The sequence below is a fragment of the Lampetra fluviatilis genome, chromosome 73 (assembly GCF_964198595.1).
Source record: "Lampetra fluviatilis chromosome 73, kcLamFluv1.1, whole genome shotgun sequence".
NCBI classification, from domain to species: Eukaryota; Metazoa; Chordata; class Hyperoartia; order Petromyzontiformes; family Petromyzontidae; genus Lampetra; species Lampetra fluviatilis.
Genome location: NC_136347.1, coordinates 4452678 through 4469028, shown reverse-complemented (window position 1 = coordinate 4469028; position 16351 = coordinate 4452678). Strand labels below are relative to the sequence as shown.

The 16351-nt window shown below is 61.3% G+C and overlaps 1 protein-coding gene across 2 annotated transcripts in view; it reads right to left on the bottom strand.

The window, feature by feature from the left end:
• Positions 1-16351, bottom strand: part of LOC144953246 (SEC14-like protein 2) — a 126571-nt gene that overhangs the window by 45776 nt on the left and 64444 nt on the right. Inside the window, exons 5-7 of one of the 2 annotated variants that reach the window (XM_078883814.1) lie at positions 16043-16105; positions 9968-10157; positions 7287-7382 (exon numbers count right to left, since the gene is read on the bottom strand). In XM_078883814.1, coding sequence (XP_078739940.1) covers positions 7287-7382; positions 9968-10057 — 186 coding nt within the window. In that variant the 5' untranslated portion in view covers positions 10058-10157; positions 16043-16105. Of the gene's footprint in view, positions 1-7286; positions 7383-9684; positions 9776-9967; positions 10158-16042; positions 16106-16351 lie in introns of those variants that run through there. The other variant, XM_078883815.1, reaches the window with a different exon arrangement.

Here is a 16351-nt window from a genome sequence, read left to right as displayed (position 1 = left end):
GAGTGAGTGAGTGAGTGGGTGGGTGAGTGAGTGAGTGGGTGAGTGAGTGGGTGGGTGAGTGAGTGAGTGGGTGAGTGAGTGAGTGGGTGGGTGAGTGGGTGGGTGGGTGGGTGAGTGAGTGAGTGAGTGAGTGGGTGGGTGGGTGAGTGAGTGAGTGGGTGGGTGAGTGGGTGGGTGAGTGAGTGAGTGGGTGAGTGAGTGGGTGGGTGAGTGAGTGGGTGGGTGAGTGAGTGGGTGAGTGAGTGAGTGGGTGGGTGAGTGGGTGGGTGGGTGGGTGAGTGAGTGAGTGAGTGGGTGGGTGGGTGAGTGAGTGAGTGGGTGGGTGAGTGGGTGGGTGAGTGAGTGGGTGGGTGAGTGAGTGGGTGGGTGAGTGAGTGAGTGGGTGGGTGAGTGAGTGGGTGGGTGAGTGGGTGGGTGGGTGAGTGGGTGGGTGAGTGAGTGGGTGGGTGAGTGAGTGGGTGGGTGAGTGAGTGAGTGAGTGAGTGGGTGGGTGAGTGAGTGGGTGGGTGAGTGGGTGAGTGAGTGGGTGAGTGAGTGAGTGAGTGAGTGGGTGAGTGAGTGAGTGAGTGGGTGAGTGAGTGAGTGAGTGGGTGGGTGAGTGAGTGAGTGGGTGGGTGAGTGAGTGGGTGGGTGAGTGAGTGAGTGGGTGGGTGAGTGAGTGGGTGGGTGAGTGAGTGAGTGGGTGAGTGAGTGGGTGGGTGAGTGAGTGAGTGGGTGGGTGAGTGAGTGAGTGGGTGGGTGAGTGGGTGGGTGGGTGGGTAAGTGGGTGGGTGGGTGAGTGAGTGAGTGGGTGGGTGAGTGAGTGGGTGGGTGAGTGAGTGGGTGGGTGGGTGAGTGGGTGGGTGGGTGAGTGAGTGGGTGGGTGGGTGAGTGAGTGAGTGGGTGGGTGAGCGAGTGAGTGGGTGGGTGAGTGAGTGGGTGGGTGAGTGAGTGAGTGGGTGAGTGAGTGGGTGGGTGAGTGAGTGAGTGGGTGGGTGGGTGAGTGAGTGAGTGGGTGAGTGAGTGAGTGGGTGAGTGAGTGAGTGGGTGAGTGAGTGAGTGGGTGGGTGAGTGAGTGGGTGGGTGAGTGGGTGGGTGGGTGAGTGAGTGGGTGGGTGAGTGAGTGAGTGGGTGGGTGGGTGAGTGAGTGAGTGAGTGGGTGAGTGAGTGGGTGGGTGAGTGAGTGAGTGGGTGAGTGAGTGAGTGGGTGAGTGAGTGGGTGGGTGAGTGAGTGAGTGGGTGGGTGAGTGAGTGAGTGGGTGGGTGAGTGGGTGGGTGGGTGAGTGAGTGGGTGGGTGAGTGAGTGAGTGGGTGGGTGAGTGAGTGAGTGGGTGAGTGGGTGGGTGGGTGAGTGAGTGGGTGGGTGAGTGAGTGGGTGGGTGGGTGAGTGAGTGAGTGGGTGAGTGAGTGGGTGGGTGAGTGAGTGAGTGGGTGAGTGAGTGAGTGGGTGAGTGAGTGGGTGGGTGAGTGAGTGAGTGGGTGGGTGAGTGAGTGGGTGGGTGAGTGGGTGGGTGGGTGAGTGAGTGGGTGGGTGAGTGAGTGAGTGGGTGGGTGAGTGAGTGAGTGGGTGAGTGAGTGGGTGGGTGAGTGAGTGAGTGGGTGAGTGAGTGAGTGGGTGAGTGAGTGGGTGGGTGGGTGAGTGAGTGAGTGGGTGGGTGAGTGAGTGAGTGGGTGAGTGAGTGGGTGGGTGAGTGGGTGGGTGGGTGAGTGAGTGGGTGGGTGAGTGAGTGAGTGGGTGGGTGAGTGAGTGGGTGGGTGAGTGAGTGGGTGGGTGAGTGAGTGAGTGGGTGGGTGAGTGAGTGGGTGGGTGAGTGGGTGGGTGAGTGAGTGGGTGGGTGAGTGAGTGGGTGGGTGAGTGAGTGAGTGGGTGGGTGAGTGAGTGAGTGGGTGGGTGAGTGGGTGAGTGAGTGGGTGAGTGAGTGAGTGAGTGGGTGAGTGAGTGAGTGAGTGGGTGAGTGAGTGAGTGAGTGGGTGGGTGAGTGAGTGAGTGGGTGAGTGGGTGAGTGAGTGGGTGAGTGAGTGAGTGGGGTGGGTGAGTGAGTGGGTGGGTGGGTGGGTGAGTGAGTGGGTGAGTGGGTGAGGGGGGAGTGGGTGAGTGGGTGGGTGGGTGAGTGAGTGGGTGGGTGAGTGAGTGAGTGGGTGGGTGAGTGGGTGGGTGAGTGAGTGGGTGGGTGAGTGAGTGGGTGGGTGAGTGAGTGAGTGGGTGGGTGAGTGAGTGGGTGGGTGAGTGGGTGAGTGAGTGGGTGAGTGAGTGAGTGGGTGAGTGAGTGAGTGAGTGGGTGAGTGAGTGAGTGAGTGAGTGGGTGGGTGAGTGAGTGAGTGGGTGAGTGGGTGAGTGAGTGGGTGAGTGAGTGAGTGAGTGGGTGGGTGAGTGAGTGGGTGGGTGGGTGGGTGAGTGAGTGGGTGAGTGGGTGAGGGGGGAGTGGGTGAGTGGGTGGGTGGGTGAGTGAGTGGGTGGGTGAGTGGGTGAGTGGGTGAGTGGGTGAGTGAGTGAGTGGGTGGGTGAGTGAGTGGGTGAGTGGGTGAGTGGGTGAGTGAGTGGGTGGGTGAGTGAGTGAGTGAGTGGGTGAGTTAGTGAGTGGGTGGGTGAGTGAGTGAGTGAGTGGGTGGGTGAGTGAGTGAGTGAGTGGGTGGGTGAGTGAGTGGGTGGGTGGGTGAGTGAGTGGGTGGGTGGGTGAGTGGGTGAGTGAGTGAGTGAGTGACTGAGTGAGTGAGTGAGTGACTGAGTGAGTGGATGAGTGAGTGAGTGACTGAGTGAGTGACTGAGTGAGTGACTGAGTGAGTGAGTGAGTGACTGAGTGAGTGACTGAGTGAGTGACTGAGTGAGTGAGTGACTGACTGACTGAGTGTGTGAGCGACTGAGTGAGTGACTGAGTAAGTGAGTGACTGACTGAGTGAGTGACTGAGTGAGTGACTGACTGAGTGAGTGAGTGACCGAGTGAGTGAGTGAGTGTCTGAGTGAGTGGCTGAGTGAGTGACTGAGTGAGTGAGTGGCTGAGTGAGTGACTGACTGAGTGAGTGACTGAGTGAGTGACTGAGTGAGTGACTGAGTGAGTGACTGACTGAGTGAGTGTCTGAGTGAGTGACTGAGTGAGTGAGTGGAAAGTGAGTGACTGACTGAGTGAGTGAGTGAGTGTCTGAGTGAGTGAGTGAGTGACTGAGTGGCAGAGTGAGTGACTGAGTAATTGGCTGAGTGAGTGAGTGGCTGAGTGAGTGAGTGACTGAGTGAGTGACTGAGTAATTGGCTGAGTGAGTAGACTGACTGAGTGAGTGAGTGAGTGACTGAGTGACTGAGTGAGTGTCTGAGTGAGTGGCTGACTGACTGACTGAGTGTGTGAGCGACTGAGTGAGTGACTGAGTGAGTGAGTGAGTGACTGAGTGAGTGACTGAGTGAGTGACTGAGTGAGTGAGTGACTGAGTGAGTGACTGAGTGAGTGACTGAGTGAGTGAGTGAGTAGCTGAGTGAGTGTCTGAGTGAGTGGCTGACTGAGTGTGTGAGCGACTGAGTGAGTGGCTGAGTGAGTGAGTGGCTGAGTGAGTGACTGAGTGAGTGACTGAGTGACTGACTGAGTGAGTGAGTGACTGACTGAGTGAGTGAGTAGCTGAGTGAGTGTCTGAGTGAGTGGCTGACTGAGTGAGTGAGTAGCTGAGTGAGTGGCTGAGTGAGTGAGTAGCTGAGTGAGTGGGTGGGTGGGTGAGTGAGTGGGTGAGTGGGTGAGGGGGGAGTGGGTGAGTGGGTGGGTGAGTGAGTGGGTGGGTGAGTGAGTGGGTGAGTGAGTGGGTGAGTGGGTGGGTGAGTGGGTGAGTGAGTGAGTGGGTGAGTGGGTGAGTGGGTGGGTGAGTGGGTGGGTGAGTGGGTGAGTGGGCGAGTGAGTGAGTGGGTGAGTGGGTGAGTGGGTGGGTGCGTGAGTGGGTGAGTGGGTGAGGGGGGAGTGGGTGAGTGGGTGAGTGAGTGGGTGGGTGGGTGGGTGAGTGAGTGAGTGAGTGGGTGAGTGAGTGGGTGAGTGGGTGGGTGAGTGGGTGAGTGAGTGAGTGGGTGAGTGGGTGAGTGGGTGGGTGAGTGGGTGGGTGGGTGAGTGAGTGGGTGAGTGGGTGAGTGGGTGAGTGAGCGAGTGGGTGGGTGACTGGGTGAGTGAGTGAGTGGGTGGGTGAGTGGGTGGGTGAGTGGATGAGTGGGTGGGTGAGTGGGTGAGTGGGTGAGTGGGTTAATGGGTGGGTGAGTGAGTGGGTGGGTGAGTGGGTGAGTGAGTGAGTGGGTGAGTGAGTGGGTGAGTGAGTGGGTGAGTGGGTGAGTGGGTGGGTGGGTGAGTGAGTGGGTGAGTGGGTGGGTGAGTGAGTGAGTGACTGAGTGAGTGAGTGAGTAGCTGAGTGAGTGTCTGAGTGAGTGACTGACTGAGTGAGTAGCTGAGTGAGTGGCTGAGTGAGTGAGTAGCTGAGTGAGTGGCTGAGTGAGTGAGTAGCTGAGTGAGTGAATGACTGAGTGGCAGAGTGAGTGACTGAGTAATTGGCTGAGTGAGTGAGTGGCTGAGTGAGTGAGTGACTGAGTGAGTGACTGAGTAATTGGCTGAGTGAGTAGACTGACTGAGTGAGTGAGTGACTGAGTGACTGAGTGAGTGTCTGAGTGAGTGGCTGACTGACTGACTGAGTGTGTGAGCGACTGAGTGAGTGACTGAGTGAGTGAGTGACTGAGTGAGTGACTGAGTGAGTGACTGAGTGAGTGAGTGAGTGACTGAGTGGGTGACTGAGTGAGTGACTGAGTGAGTGAGTAGCTGAGTGAGTGTCTGAGTGAGTGGATAAACTGAGTGTGTGAGCGACTGAGTGAGTGGCTGAGTGAGTGAGTGGCTGAGTGAGTGAGTGAGTGGAAAGTGAGTGACTGACTGAGTGAGTGAGTGTCTGAGTGAGTGGCTGAGTGAGTGAGTGAGTGACTGAGTGGCAGAGTGAGTGACTGAGTAATTGGCTGAGTGAGTGAGTGGCTGAGTGAGTGAGTGACTGAGTGAGTGACTGAGTAATTGGCTGAGTGAGTAGACTGACTGAGTGAGTGAGTGAGTGACTGAGTGACTGAGTGAGTGTCTGAGTGAGTGGCTGACTGACTGACTGAGTGAGTGAGTGACTGAGTGAGTGACCGAGTGAGTGACTGAGTGAGTGACTGAGTGAGTGAGTGACTGAGTGAGTGACTGAGTGAGTGACTGAGTGAGTGAGTGAGTAGCTGAGTGAGTGTCTGAGTGAGTGGCTGACTGAGTGTGTGAGCGACTGAGTGAGTGGCTGAGTGAGTGAGTGGCTGAGTGAGTGACTGAGTGAGTGACTGAGTGACTGACTGAGTGAGTGACTGACTGACTGAGTGAGTGAGTAGCTGAGTGAGTGTCTGAGTGAGTGGCTGACTGAGTGAGTGAGTAGCTGAGTGAGTGGCTGAGTGAGTGAGTAGCTGAGTGAGTGGGTGGGTGGGTGAGTGAGTGGGTGAGTGGGTGAGGGGGGAGTGGGTGAGTGGGTGGGTGAGTGAGTGGGTGGGTGAGTGAGTGAGTGAGTGGGTAAGTGAGTGGGTGGGTGAGTGGGTGAGTGAGTGAGTGGGTGAGTGGGTGAGTGGGTGGGTGAGTGGGTGGGTGAGTGGGTAAGTGGGTGAGTGAGTGGGTGAGTGGGTGAGTGGGTGGGTGAGTGAGTGGGTGAGTGGGTGAGGGGGGAGTGGGTGAGTGGTTGAGTGAGTGGGTGGGTGGGTGAGTGAGTGAGTGGGTGAGTGGGTGAGTGGGTGGGTGGGTGAGTGGGTGAGTGAGTGAGTGGGTGAGTGGGTGAGTGGGTGGGTGGGTGAGTGGGTGGGTGGGTGAGTGAGTGAGTGGGTGAGTGGGTGAGTGGGTGAGTGAGCGAGTGGGTGGGTGACTGGGTGAGTGAGTGGGTGGGTGAGTGGGTGGGTGAGTGGATGAGTGGGTGGGTGAGTGGGTGAGTGGGTTAATGGGTGGGTGAGTGAGTGGGTGGGTGAATGGGTGAGTGAGTGAGTGGGTGAGTGAGTGGGTGAGTGGGTGGGTGAGTGGGTGAGTGGGTGAGTGAGTGGGTGAGTGGGTGAGTGGGTGGGTGAGTGAGTGAGTGACTGACTGAGTGAGTGAGTGAGTAGCTGAGTGAGTGTCTGAGTGAGTGACTGACTGAGTGAGTGAGTAGCTGAGTGAGTGGCTGAGTGAGTGAGTAGCTGAGTGAGTGGCTGAGTGAGTGAGTAGCTGAGTGAGTGAGTGACTGACTGAGTGAGTGAGTGAGTAACTGAGTGAGTGAGTGACTGAGTGACTGACTGAGTGACTGAGTGAGTGACTGAGTGAGTGGCTGACTGAGTGAGTGACTGAGTGAGTGGCTGACTGAGTGAGTGACTGAGTGAGTGAGTGAGTGACTGAGTGACTGAGTGACTGACTGACTGACTGAGTGACTGACTGACTGACGGAGTGAGTGAGTAGCTGACTGAGTGAGTGAGTGGCTGAGTGACTGACTGACTGACTGAGTGAGTGACTGACTGACTGAGTGGCTGAGTGAGTGGCTGAGTGAGTGACTGAGTGAGTGACTGAGTGAGTGACTGAGTGACTGAGTGAGTGAGTGACTGAGTGACTGACTGAGTGAGTGGCTGAGTGAGTGAGTGGCTGAGTGAGTGACTGAGTGAGTGGCTGACTGAGTGCCTGAGTGAGTGACTGACTGAGTGAGTGGCTGAGTGAGTGACTGAGTGAGTGGCTGACTGAGTGACTGAGTGAGTGAGTGACTGACTGAGTGAGTGAGTGAGTGACTGAGTGAGTGAGTAACTGAGTGAGTGAGTGGCTGACTGAGTGAGTGACTGAGTGAGTGGCTGAGTGAGTGAGTGACTGAGTGAGTGAGTGAGTAGCTGAGTGAGTGGCTGACTGACTGACTGACTGAGTGAGTGAGTGACTGACTGAGTGAGTGACTGAGTGGCTGACTGAGTGAGTGACTGACTGAGTGAGTGAGTGAGTGACTGAGTGAGTGAGTGACTGAGTGGCTGAGTGGCTGACTGAGTAACTGACTGACTGACTGAGTGACTGACTGAGTGACTGACTGAGTGACTGACTGAGTGAGTGACTGAGTAAGTGACTGAGTGAGTGAGTGACTGAGTGGCTGAGTGGCTGACTGAGTAACTGACTGACTGACTGAGTGACTGACTGAGTGAGTGACTGACTGAGTGACTGACTGAGTGACTGACTGAGTGATTGACTGAGTGAGTGACTGAGTGAGTGACTGAGTGAGTGAGTGACTGAGTGAGTGACTGACTGACTGAGTGACTGAGTGAGTGACTGAGTGAGTGAGTGAGTGACTGAGTGAGTGAGTGTCACCTCCAGGTTACTTTCCAAGAAAGGCTTCCACAGATGTTTGCGGCTCAGATTGTGGAGGTCCATGATGACCACCATGCTGTCAACCTGCCTCTGCAGCTACTCACACACAGGCACAGGTAAAGTTCCCCCAGGTAGCACACACAGCTATGTAGGGGCAAGTGCAGTTAGAGACTGAGTGGGTGAGTGGGTGGGTGGGTGGGTGAGTGGGTGGGTGCGTGAGTGGGTGAGTGGGTGGGTGCGTGAGTGGGTGAGTGGGTGAGTGGGTGGGTGGGTGGGTGAGTGAGTGGTGGGTGAGTGAGTGGGTGAGTGAGTGGGTGGGTGGGTGAGTGAGTGGGTGGGTGGGTGGGTGAGTGGGTGGGTGGGTGGGTGGGTGGGTGGATGGGTGGGTGGGTGAGTGAGTGAGTGGGTGGGTGGGTGGGTGAGTGGGTGGGTGGGTGGGTGGGTGGGTGAGTGAGTGGTGGGTGAGTGAGTGAGTGGGTGAGTGAGTGGGTGGGTGGGTGGGTGGGTGAGTGAGTGGGTGGGTGGGTGAGTGGGTAGGTGGGTGGATGGGTGGGTGGGTGGGTGGGTGGGTGAGTGGGTGGTTGGGTGGGTGGGTGGGTGAGTGAGTGGGTGGGTGAGTGAGTGGGAGGGTGGGTGGGTGAGTGGGTGAGTGAGTGATGATGATGACCACCATGCTGTCAACCTGCCTCTGCAGCTACTCACACACACACAGGTAGACTCAGTGGGTGAGTGGGTGGGTGAGTGGGTGGGTGAGTGGTTGGGTGAGTGAGTGGGTGAGTGGGTGGGTGAGTGAGTGAGTGGGTGGGTGAGTGGGTGAGTCGGTGGGTGAGTGGTTGGGTGAGTGAGTGAGTGAGTGGGTGAGTGAGTGGGTGAGTGGGTGGGTGAGTGAGTGGGTGGGTGAGTGGGTGGGTGAGTGAGTGATGATGACCACCATGCTGTCAACCTGTCTCTGCAGCTACTCACACACAGGCACAGGTAAAGTTCCCCCAGGTAGCACACACAGCTATGTAGGGGCAAGTGCAGTTAGAGACTGAGTGGGTGAGTGGGTGGGTGGGTGGGTGAGTGGGTGGGTGCGTGAGTGGGTGAGTGGGTGAGTGGGTGGGTGGGTGGGTGAGTGAGTGGTGGGTGAGTGAGTGGGTGAGTGAGTGGGTGGGTGGGTGGGTGGGTGGGTGGGTGAGTGGGTGAGTGAGTGGATGGGTGGGTGGGTGGATGGGTGGGTGAGTGGGTGGTTGGGTGGGTGGGTGGGTGAGTGAGTGGGTGGGTGGGTGGGTGAGTGGGTGGGTGGGTGCGTGGATGGGTGGGTGGGTGGGTGGGTGGATGGGTGGGTGAGTGGGTGGTTGGGTGGGTGGGTGGGTGAGTGAGTGGGTGGGTGAGTGAGTGGGTGAGTGGGTGAGTGGGTGAGTGAGTGGGTAAGTGGGTGAGTGGGAGGGTGAGTGGGTGAGTGGGTGATGACGATGACCACCATGCTGGCGACCTGTCTCTGCAGCTACTAACACACACACAGGTAGACTCAGTGGGTGAGTGGGTGGGTGAATGGATGGGTGAGTGGATGGGTGAGTGGGTGGGTGAGTGAGTGGGTGAGTTGGTGAGTGGGTGGGTGAGTGATGATGATGACCACCATGCTGTCAACCTGTCTCTGCAGCTACTCACACACACACAGACACAGGTAAAGTTCCCCCAGGTAGCACACACACGCATGCAGGGGCAAGTGCGGTTAGAGACTGAGTGGGTGAGTGGGTGGGTGGGTGGATGGGTGAGTGAGTGGGTGGGCGAGTGGATGAGTGGGAGGGTGAGTGAGTGAGTGAGTGGCTGGGGTGAGTGAGTAAGTGGGTGAGTGAGTGAGTGAGTGGGTGGGTGGGTGGGTGAGTGGGTGGGTGAGTGGGTGGGTGGGTGAGTGGGTGGGTGGGTGGGTGAGTGGGTGGGTGGGTGAGTGGGGTGGGTGGGTGAGTGACGTGAGTGGGTGAGTGGGTGGGTGAGTGGGTGGGTGGGTGAGTGGGTGGGTGGGTGGGTGAGTGGGTGGGTGGGTGGGTGAGTGGGTGGGTGGGTGGGTGAGTGGGTGGGTGAGTGGGTGAGTGAGTGGGTGGGTGGGTGGGTGGGTGGGTGGGTGGGTGAGTGGGTGAGTGGGGTGAGTGAGTGAGTGAGTGGGTGGGTGGGTGAGTGGATGGGTGAGTGGGTGGGTGGGTGAGTGTGTGGGCGAGTGGGTGGGTGGGTGGGCGAGTGGGTGAGTGGGTGAGTGGGAGGGTGAGTGGGTGAGTGGGTGAGTGAGTGGGTGGGTGAGTGAGTTGGTGGGTGAGTGGGTGGGTGGGTGAGCGAGTGAGTGAGCGAGCGAGCGAGCGAATGAATGAGTGGCTGAGTGAGTGAGTGGGTGAGTGAGTTGGTGAGCGTCTGACCCACTCACCAGGTGAGTCTGTCTCCGACACTCTGCCAACATGAGCTCCAGCTCACGCACCTTGCTGCACATGAACCCGTGGGTGAGTGAGTGGGTGGGTGGGTGAGTGAGTGGGTGAGTAAGTGAGTGAGTGGGTGAGTGAGTGAGTGAGTGGCTGGGTGAGTGGGTGAGTAAGTGAGTGAGTGGGTGAGTGAGTGGGTGAGCGAGTGAGTGAGCGAAGTGAGCGAGCGAATGAATGAGTGGCTGAGTGAGTGAGTTGGTGAGTGAGTTGGTGAGCGTCTGACCCACTCACCAGGTGAGTCTGTCTCCGACACTCTGCCAACATGAGCTCCAGCTCACGCACCTTGCTGCACATGAACCCGTGGGGTCTCTCTGAGCGCATGAGCCCCGTGGGGTCCAAGTCTCCCACCACCTCCCACCACACGGGGGAGCCCTCCTCGGTCCCAGCCACACAGACCACCAGAGAAGTACTTCTCTACAACCTGGGGGGGTGAGGAAGGGTGGGTGTGTCAGTCACCCAGTCACTCACTCATTCACCCACCCACCCACCCACTCACTCAGTCACCCACTCACTCACCCACTCACTCGGTCACTCAGTCACTCAGTCACTCACTCAGCCACTCACTCACCCACTCACTCACTCAGCCACTCACTCACTCACCCACTCACTCACTCACCCACCCACCCACTCACTCACCCACTCACTCACTCACCCACCCACTCACCCACTCACCCACCACCTCCCACCACACGGGGGAGCCCTCTCGGTCCCAGCCACACAGACCGCCAGAGAAGTACTTCTCTACAACCTGGGGGGGGAGGGGTGAAGGGGGGTGAGGAGGGGGGGGTGGGGGGGGTGGGGGGGTGGGGGGGGGAGTCACTCACCAACTCACCCACTCACCCAGCCACTCGCTCGCACGCTCACCCACTCACCCATCCACTCACCAACCCACCCAGTAACCCACTCACTCACCCACTCACTCGGTCACTCAGATCACTCAGTCACTCACTCAGCCACTCACCCAGCCACCCACCCACTCACCCACGTCACTCACCCACTCACTCGGTCACTCAGTCACTCAGTCATTCACTCACCCACTCACTCACCCACTCACTCAGCCACTCACCCCACCCACCCACCCACTCACCCATTCACTCACCCACTCACTCACCCACCCCACCCACTCACCCACTCACCCACTCACCCACCCACCCACTCACCACCCACCCACCCACCCACCCACCCACCCACCCACCCACCCACTCACCACTCACCCACCCACCCACCCACTCACCCACTCACCCACCCACTCACCACCCACTCACCCACTCACCCACCAACCCACCCACCACTCCACCCACCCATCCACCCCACCCACTCACCCCACCACCCACCCACCACCCACCACCACTCACTCCACTCCCCCACCCACCCACCCACCCACTCACCCACTCACCCCACCCACCCATCCACCCACCCACTCACCCACCCCCCCCACCAACCCACCCACTCACCCACCACCTCCCACCACACGGGGGAGCCCTCTCGGTCCCAGCCACACAGACCGCCAGAGAAGTAGTTCTCTACAACCTGTACAGAGGTGGTGGGGGTGTGTCAGTCACCCAGTCACCCACTCACTCACTCACCCACCCACCCACTCAACCCACCCACCCACTCACCCACTCACTCACCCACCCACTCACCCACTCACTCACCCACCAACCCACTCACCCACTCACCCACCCACCCATCCACTTACCCACCCACCCACTCACCCACCCACCCACCCACTCACCCACCCACCCGACCCACCCACCCACCCACCCACTCACCCACTCACCCACCCACCCACCCACCCATCCACCCACCCACCCACTCACCCACCCACCTACTCACCCATCACCCACCCACCCACTCACCACCACCCACTCACCCACCCACTCACCCACTCACCCACCCACTCACCCACCCACCCATCCACCCACCCACCCACCCACCCACCCACTCACCCACCCACCCACCCATCCACCCACCCACCCACCCACCCACCCACTCATCCACCCACCCATCCACCCACCCACACACTCACCCACTCACCCACCCACCCTCCCACCCACCCACCCACCCACCCACTCACCCACCCACTCACTCACCCACCCACCCACCCACTCACTCACCCACCCACCCATCCACCCACCCCACCCACTCACCCACCACTCACCCACCCACCCACCACCCACCCACCCACCCACCCATCCACCCACCCACTCACTCACCCACCCACTCACCCACTCACCCTCCCACCCACTCACTCACCCTCCCACCCTCCCACCCACTCACTCACCCCCCCACCACCCACCCACTCACCCACCCACTCACCCACCCACCCACCCACCCACTCACCCCACCCACCCACCCACCCACCCACTCACCCACCCACCCACCCACTCACCCACTCACTCACCCACCCACCCACTCACCAACCCACACACCCACTCACCCACCCACTCACCCACTCACCCACCCACTCACCCACCCACCCACTCACCCACCAACCCACCCACTCACCCACCCACTCACCCACCCACCCACTCACCCACTCACTCACCCACCCACTCACCCACTCACCCACCCACTCACCCACCAACCCACCCACTCACCCACCCACCCACCCATCCACTCACCCACCCACCCACCCACCCACCCACTCACCCACCCACCCACCCACTCACCCACTCACCCACCCACCCACCCACTCACCCACCCACCCACTCACCCACACTCACTCACCCACCCACTCACCCACTCACCCACCCACTCACCCACCAACCCACCCACTCACCCACCCACCCCACCCATCCACTCACCCACCCACCCACCCACCCACTCACCCACCCACCCACCCACTCACCCCACCCACCCACCCACTCCACCCACTCACCCACCCACCCACCCACCCACTCACCCCACCCCACCACCCACCCACCCACTCACCCACTCACCCACCCACCCACCACTCACCCACCCACCCACCCACTCACCCACCCACTCACCCACCCACCCACCCACCCACTCACCCACCCACCCACCCACCCACCCAACCCACCCACCCACCCACCACCCACCCACCCACCCACTCACCCACCCACCCACCCACCCACCCACTCCACCCACCCACCCACCCACCCACCCACTCACCCACCCACCCACCCACCCACCACCCACCCACCCACCCACCCACCCACCCTCACCCACCCACCCACCCACCCACCACCCACCCACTCACCCACCCACCACCCACTCACCCACCCACTCCACCCACCCACCCACCACCCACCCACCCACCCACCCACCCACCCACCCACCCACCCACCCATCCCACCCACCCACCCACCCACTCATCCACCCACCCATCCACCCACCCACACACTCACCCACTCACCCACCCACCCACCCTCCCACCCACCCACCCACCCACTCACCCACCCACTCACTCACCCACCCACCCACCCACTCACTCACCCACCCACCCATCCACCCACCCACCCACTCACCCACTCACTCACTCACCCACCCACTCACCCACCCACCCACCCACCCATCCACCCACCCACTCACTCACCCACCCACTCACCCACTCACCCTCCCACCCACTCACTCACCCTCCCACCCCTCCCACCCACTCACTCACCCCCCCACCAACCCACCCCACTCACCCACCCACTCACCCACCCACCCACCCACCCACTCACCCACCCACCCACCCACCCACTCACCCACCCACCCACCCACTCACCCACTCACTCACCCCCACCCACCCACCCACTCACCAACCCACACACCCACTCACCCACCCACTCACCCACTCACCCACCCACTCACCCACCCACCCACTCACCCACCAACCCACCCCACTCACCCACCCACCACACCCACCCACCCACTCACCCACTCACTCACCCACCCACTCACCCACTCACCCACCCACTCACCCACCAACCCACCCACTCACCCACCCACCCATCCACTCACCCACCCACCCACCCACCCACCCACCCACCCACTCACCCCACCCACCCACCCACTCACCCACTCACCCACCCACCCACCCACTCACCCACTCACCCCACTCACCCACTCACTCCACCCACCCACTCACCCACTCACCCCACCCACTCACCCACCAACCCACCCACTCACCCCACCCCACCCACCCATCCACTCACCCACCCACCCACCCACCCACCCACTCACCCACCCACCCACTCACCCCACCCACCCACTCACCCACTCACCCACTCACCCACCCACCCACCCACCCACTCACCCACCCACCAACCCCACCCACCCACTCACCCACTCACCCACCCACCCATCCACTCACCCACCCACCCACCCACTCACCCACCCACTCACCCACCCACCCACCCACCACCCACCACCCCCACCCACCCACCCACCCACTCACCCACCCACCCCACCCACCCACTCACCCACCCACTCACCCACCCACCCACCCACCCACTCACCCACCCACCCACCCACTCACCCCACCCACCCACCCACTCACCCACCAACCCACCCACCCACCCACTCACCCACCCACCCACTCACCCACCCCCTCACCAACCCACCCACTCACCCACCCACCCACCCACCCACCCACCCACTCACCCACCCCCCCACCAACCCACCCACTCACCCACCCACTCACCCACCCACTCACCCACCAACCCACCCACTCATCCACCCACTCACCCACCCACCCACCCACTCACCCACCCACCCACCCACTAACCCACCCACCCACCAACCCACCCACTCACCCACCCACCCACCCACTCACCCACCCACTCACCCACCCACCCACTCACCCACCCCCCCCACTCACCCACACCCCCACCCACTCACCCACCCACCCACTCATCCACCCACCCACCCATTCAACCACCCACCCACCCACCCACTCACTCACCCACCCACCCACCCACCCACCAACCCACCCACTCACCCACCCACTCACCCACCCCCCCACCAACCCACCCACTCACTCACTCACCCACCCACCCACCCACTCACCCACCCACTCACCCACCCACTCACTCACCCACTCACCCACCCCACCCACTCACTCACTCACTCACCCACCCACCCACTCACCCACCCACCCACTCACCCACCCACCCACCCACCCACTCACCCACCCATCCACCCACCCACCCACCCACCCACCACCCACTCACCCACTCACCCACCCACCCACTCACCCACCCACCCACCCACCCATCCACCCACTCACTCACCCACCCACCCACTCACCCACCCACCCACCCACTCACCCATCCCCCCACCAACCCACCCACTCACCCACCCACCCACCCACTCACCCACCCACCCACCCACCCACTCACCCACCCACTCACCCACCCACCCACCCACCCACCAACCCACCCATCCACCCACCCACTCACCCATCCCCCCACCAACCCACCCACTCACCCACCCACCCACTCACCCACCCACCCACTCACCCACCCACCCACCAACCCACCCACCCACCAACCCACCCACCCACCCACCCACCCACTCACCCATCCCCCCACCAACCCACCCACTCACCCACCCACTCACCCACCCACTCACCCATCCCCCCCACCAACCCACCCACTCACCCACCCACCCACTCACCCACCCACCCACTCACCCACCCACCCACCAACCCACCCACCCACCCACCCACCCACCCACCCACCCACCCACTCACCCATCCCCCCACCAACCCACCCACTCACCCACCCACTCACCCACCCACCCACTCACTTCCCCACCCACTCACCCACCCACTCACCCACCCACCCACTCACCCACCCACCCACCCACTCACCCACCCACCCACCAACCCACCCACCCACCCACCCACCCACTCACCCATCCCCCCACCAACCCACCCACTCACCCACCCACTCACCCACCCACCCACTCACTTCCCCACCCACTCACCCACCCACTCACCCACCCACCCACTCACTTCCCCACCCACTCACCCACCCACTCCCCCACCCACCCACTCACCCACCCACCCACTCACCCACCCACCCACTCACCCACCCACCCACCAACCCACCCACCCACCAACCCACTCACCCATCCCCCCACCAACCCACCCACTCACCCACCCACTCACCCACCCACCCACTCACTTCCCCACCCACTCACCCACCCACTCACCCACCCACCCACTCACTTCCCCACCCACTCACCCACCCACTCACCCACCCACCTACCCACTCACCCACCCCCCCACCCCAACGCACTGGGCTGTGGTGGATGTACTTGTCCCCGGCATGGGAACGTCGTGGGCCTCACCTCTGACGGCTTCCAGTGCCTGACAAGGTGTTCCACATCCATCAGCCTGCGGAACTCCACGTGCTGAGGAGGGTGAAGAGGTGTCAGTCACTCACCTAGTCACCCAGGCACTCACCCAGTCACTCACCCAGTCACTCACTCACTCAGTCAGTCAGTCACTCACCTAGTCACTCACTCACTCAGTCACTCGCTCAGTCACTCAGTCACTCACTCACTCACTCACCTAGTCACCCACTCACCCAGTCACTCACTCACTGACTCACCTAGTCAGTCACTCACTCAGTCACTCACCTAGTCACCCACTCACTC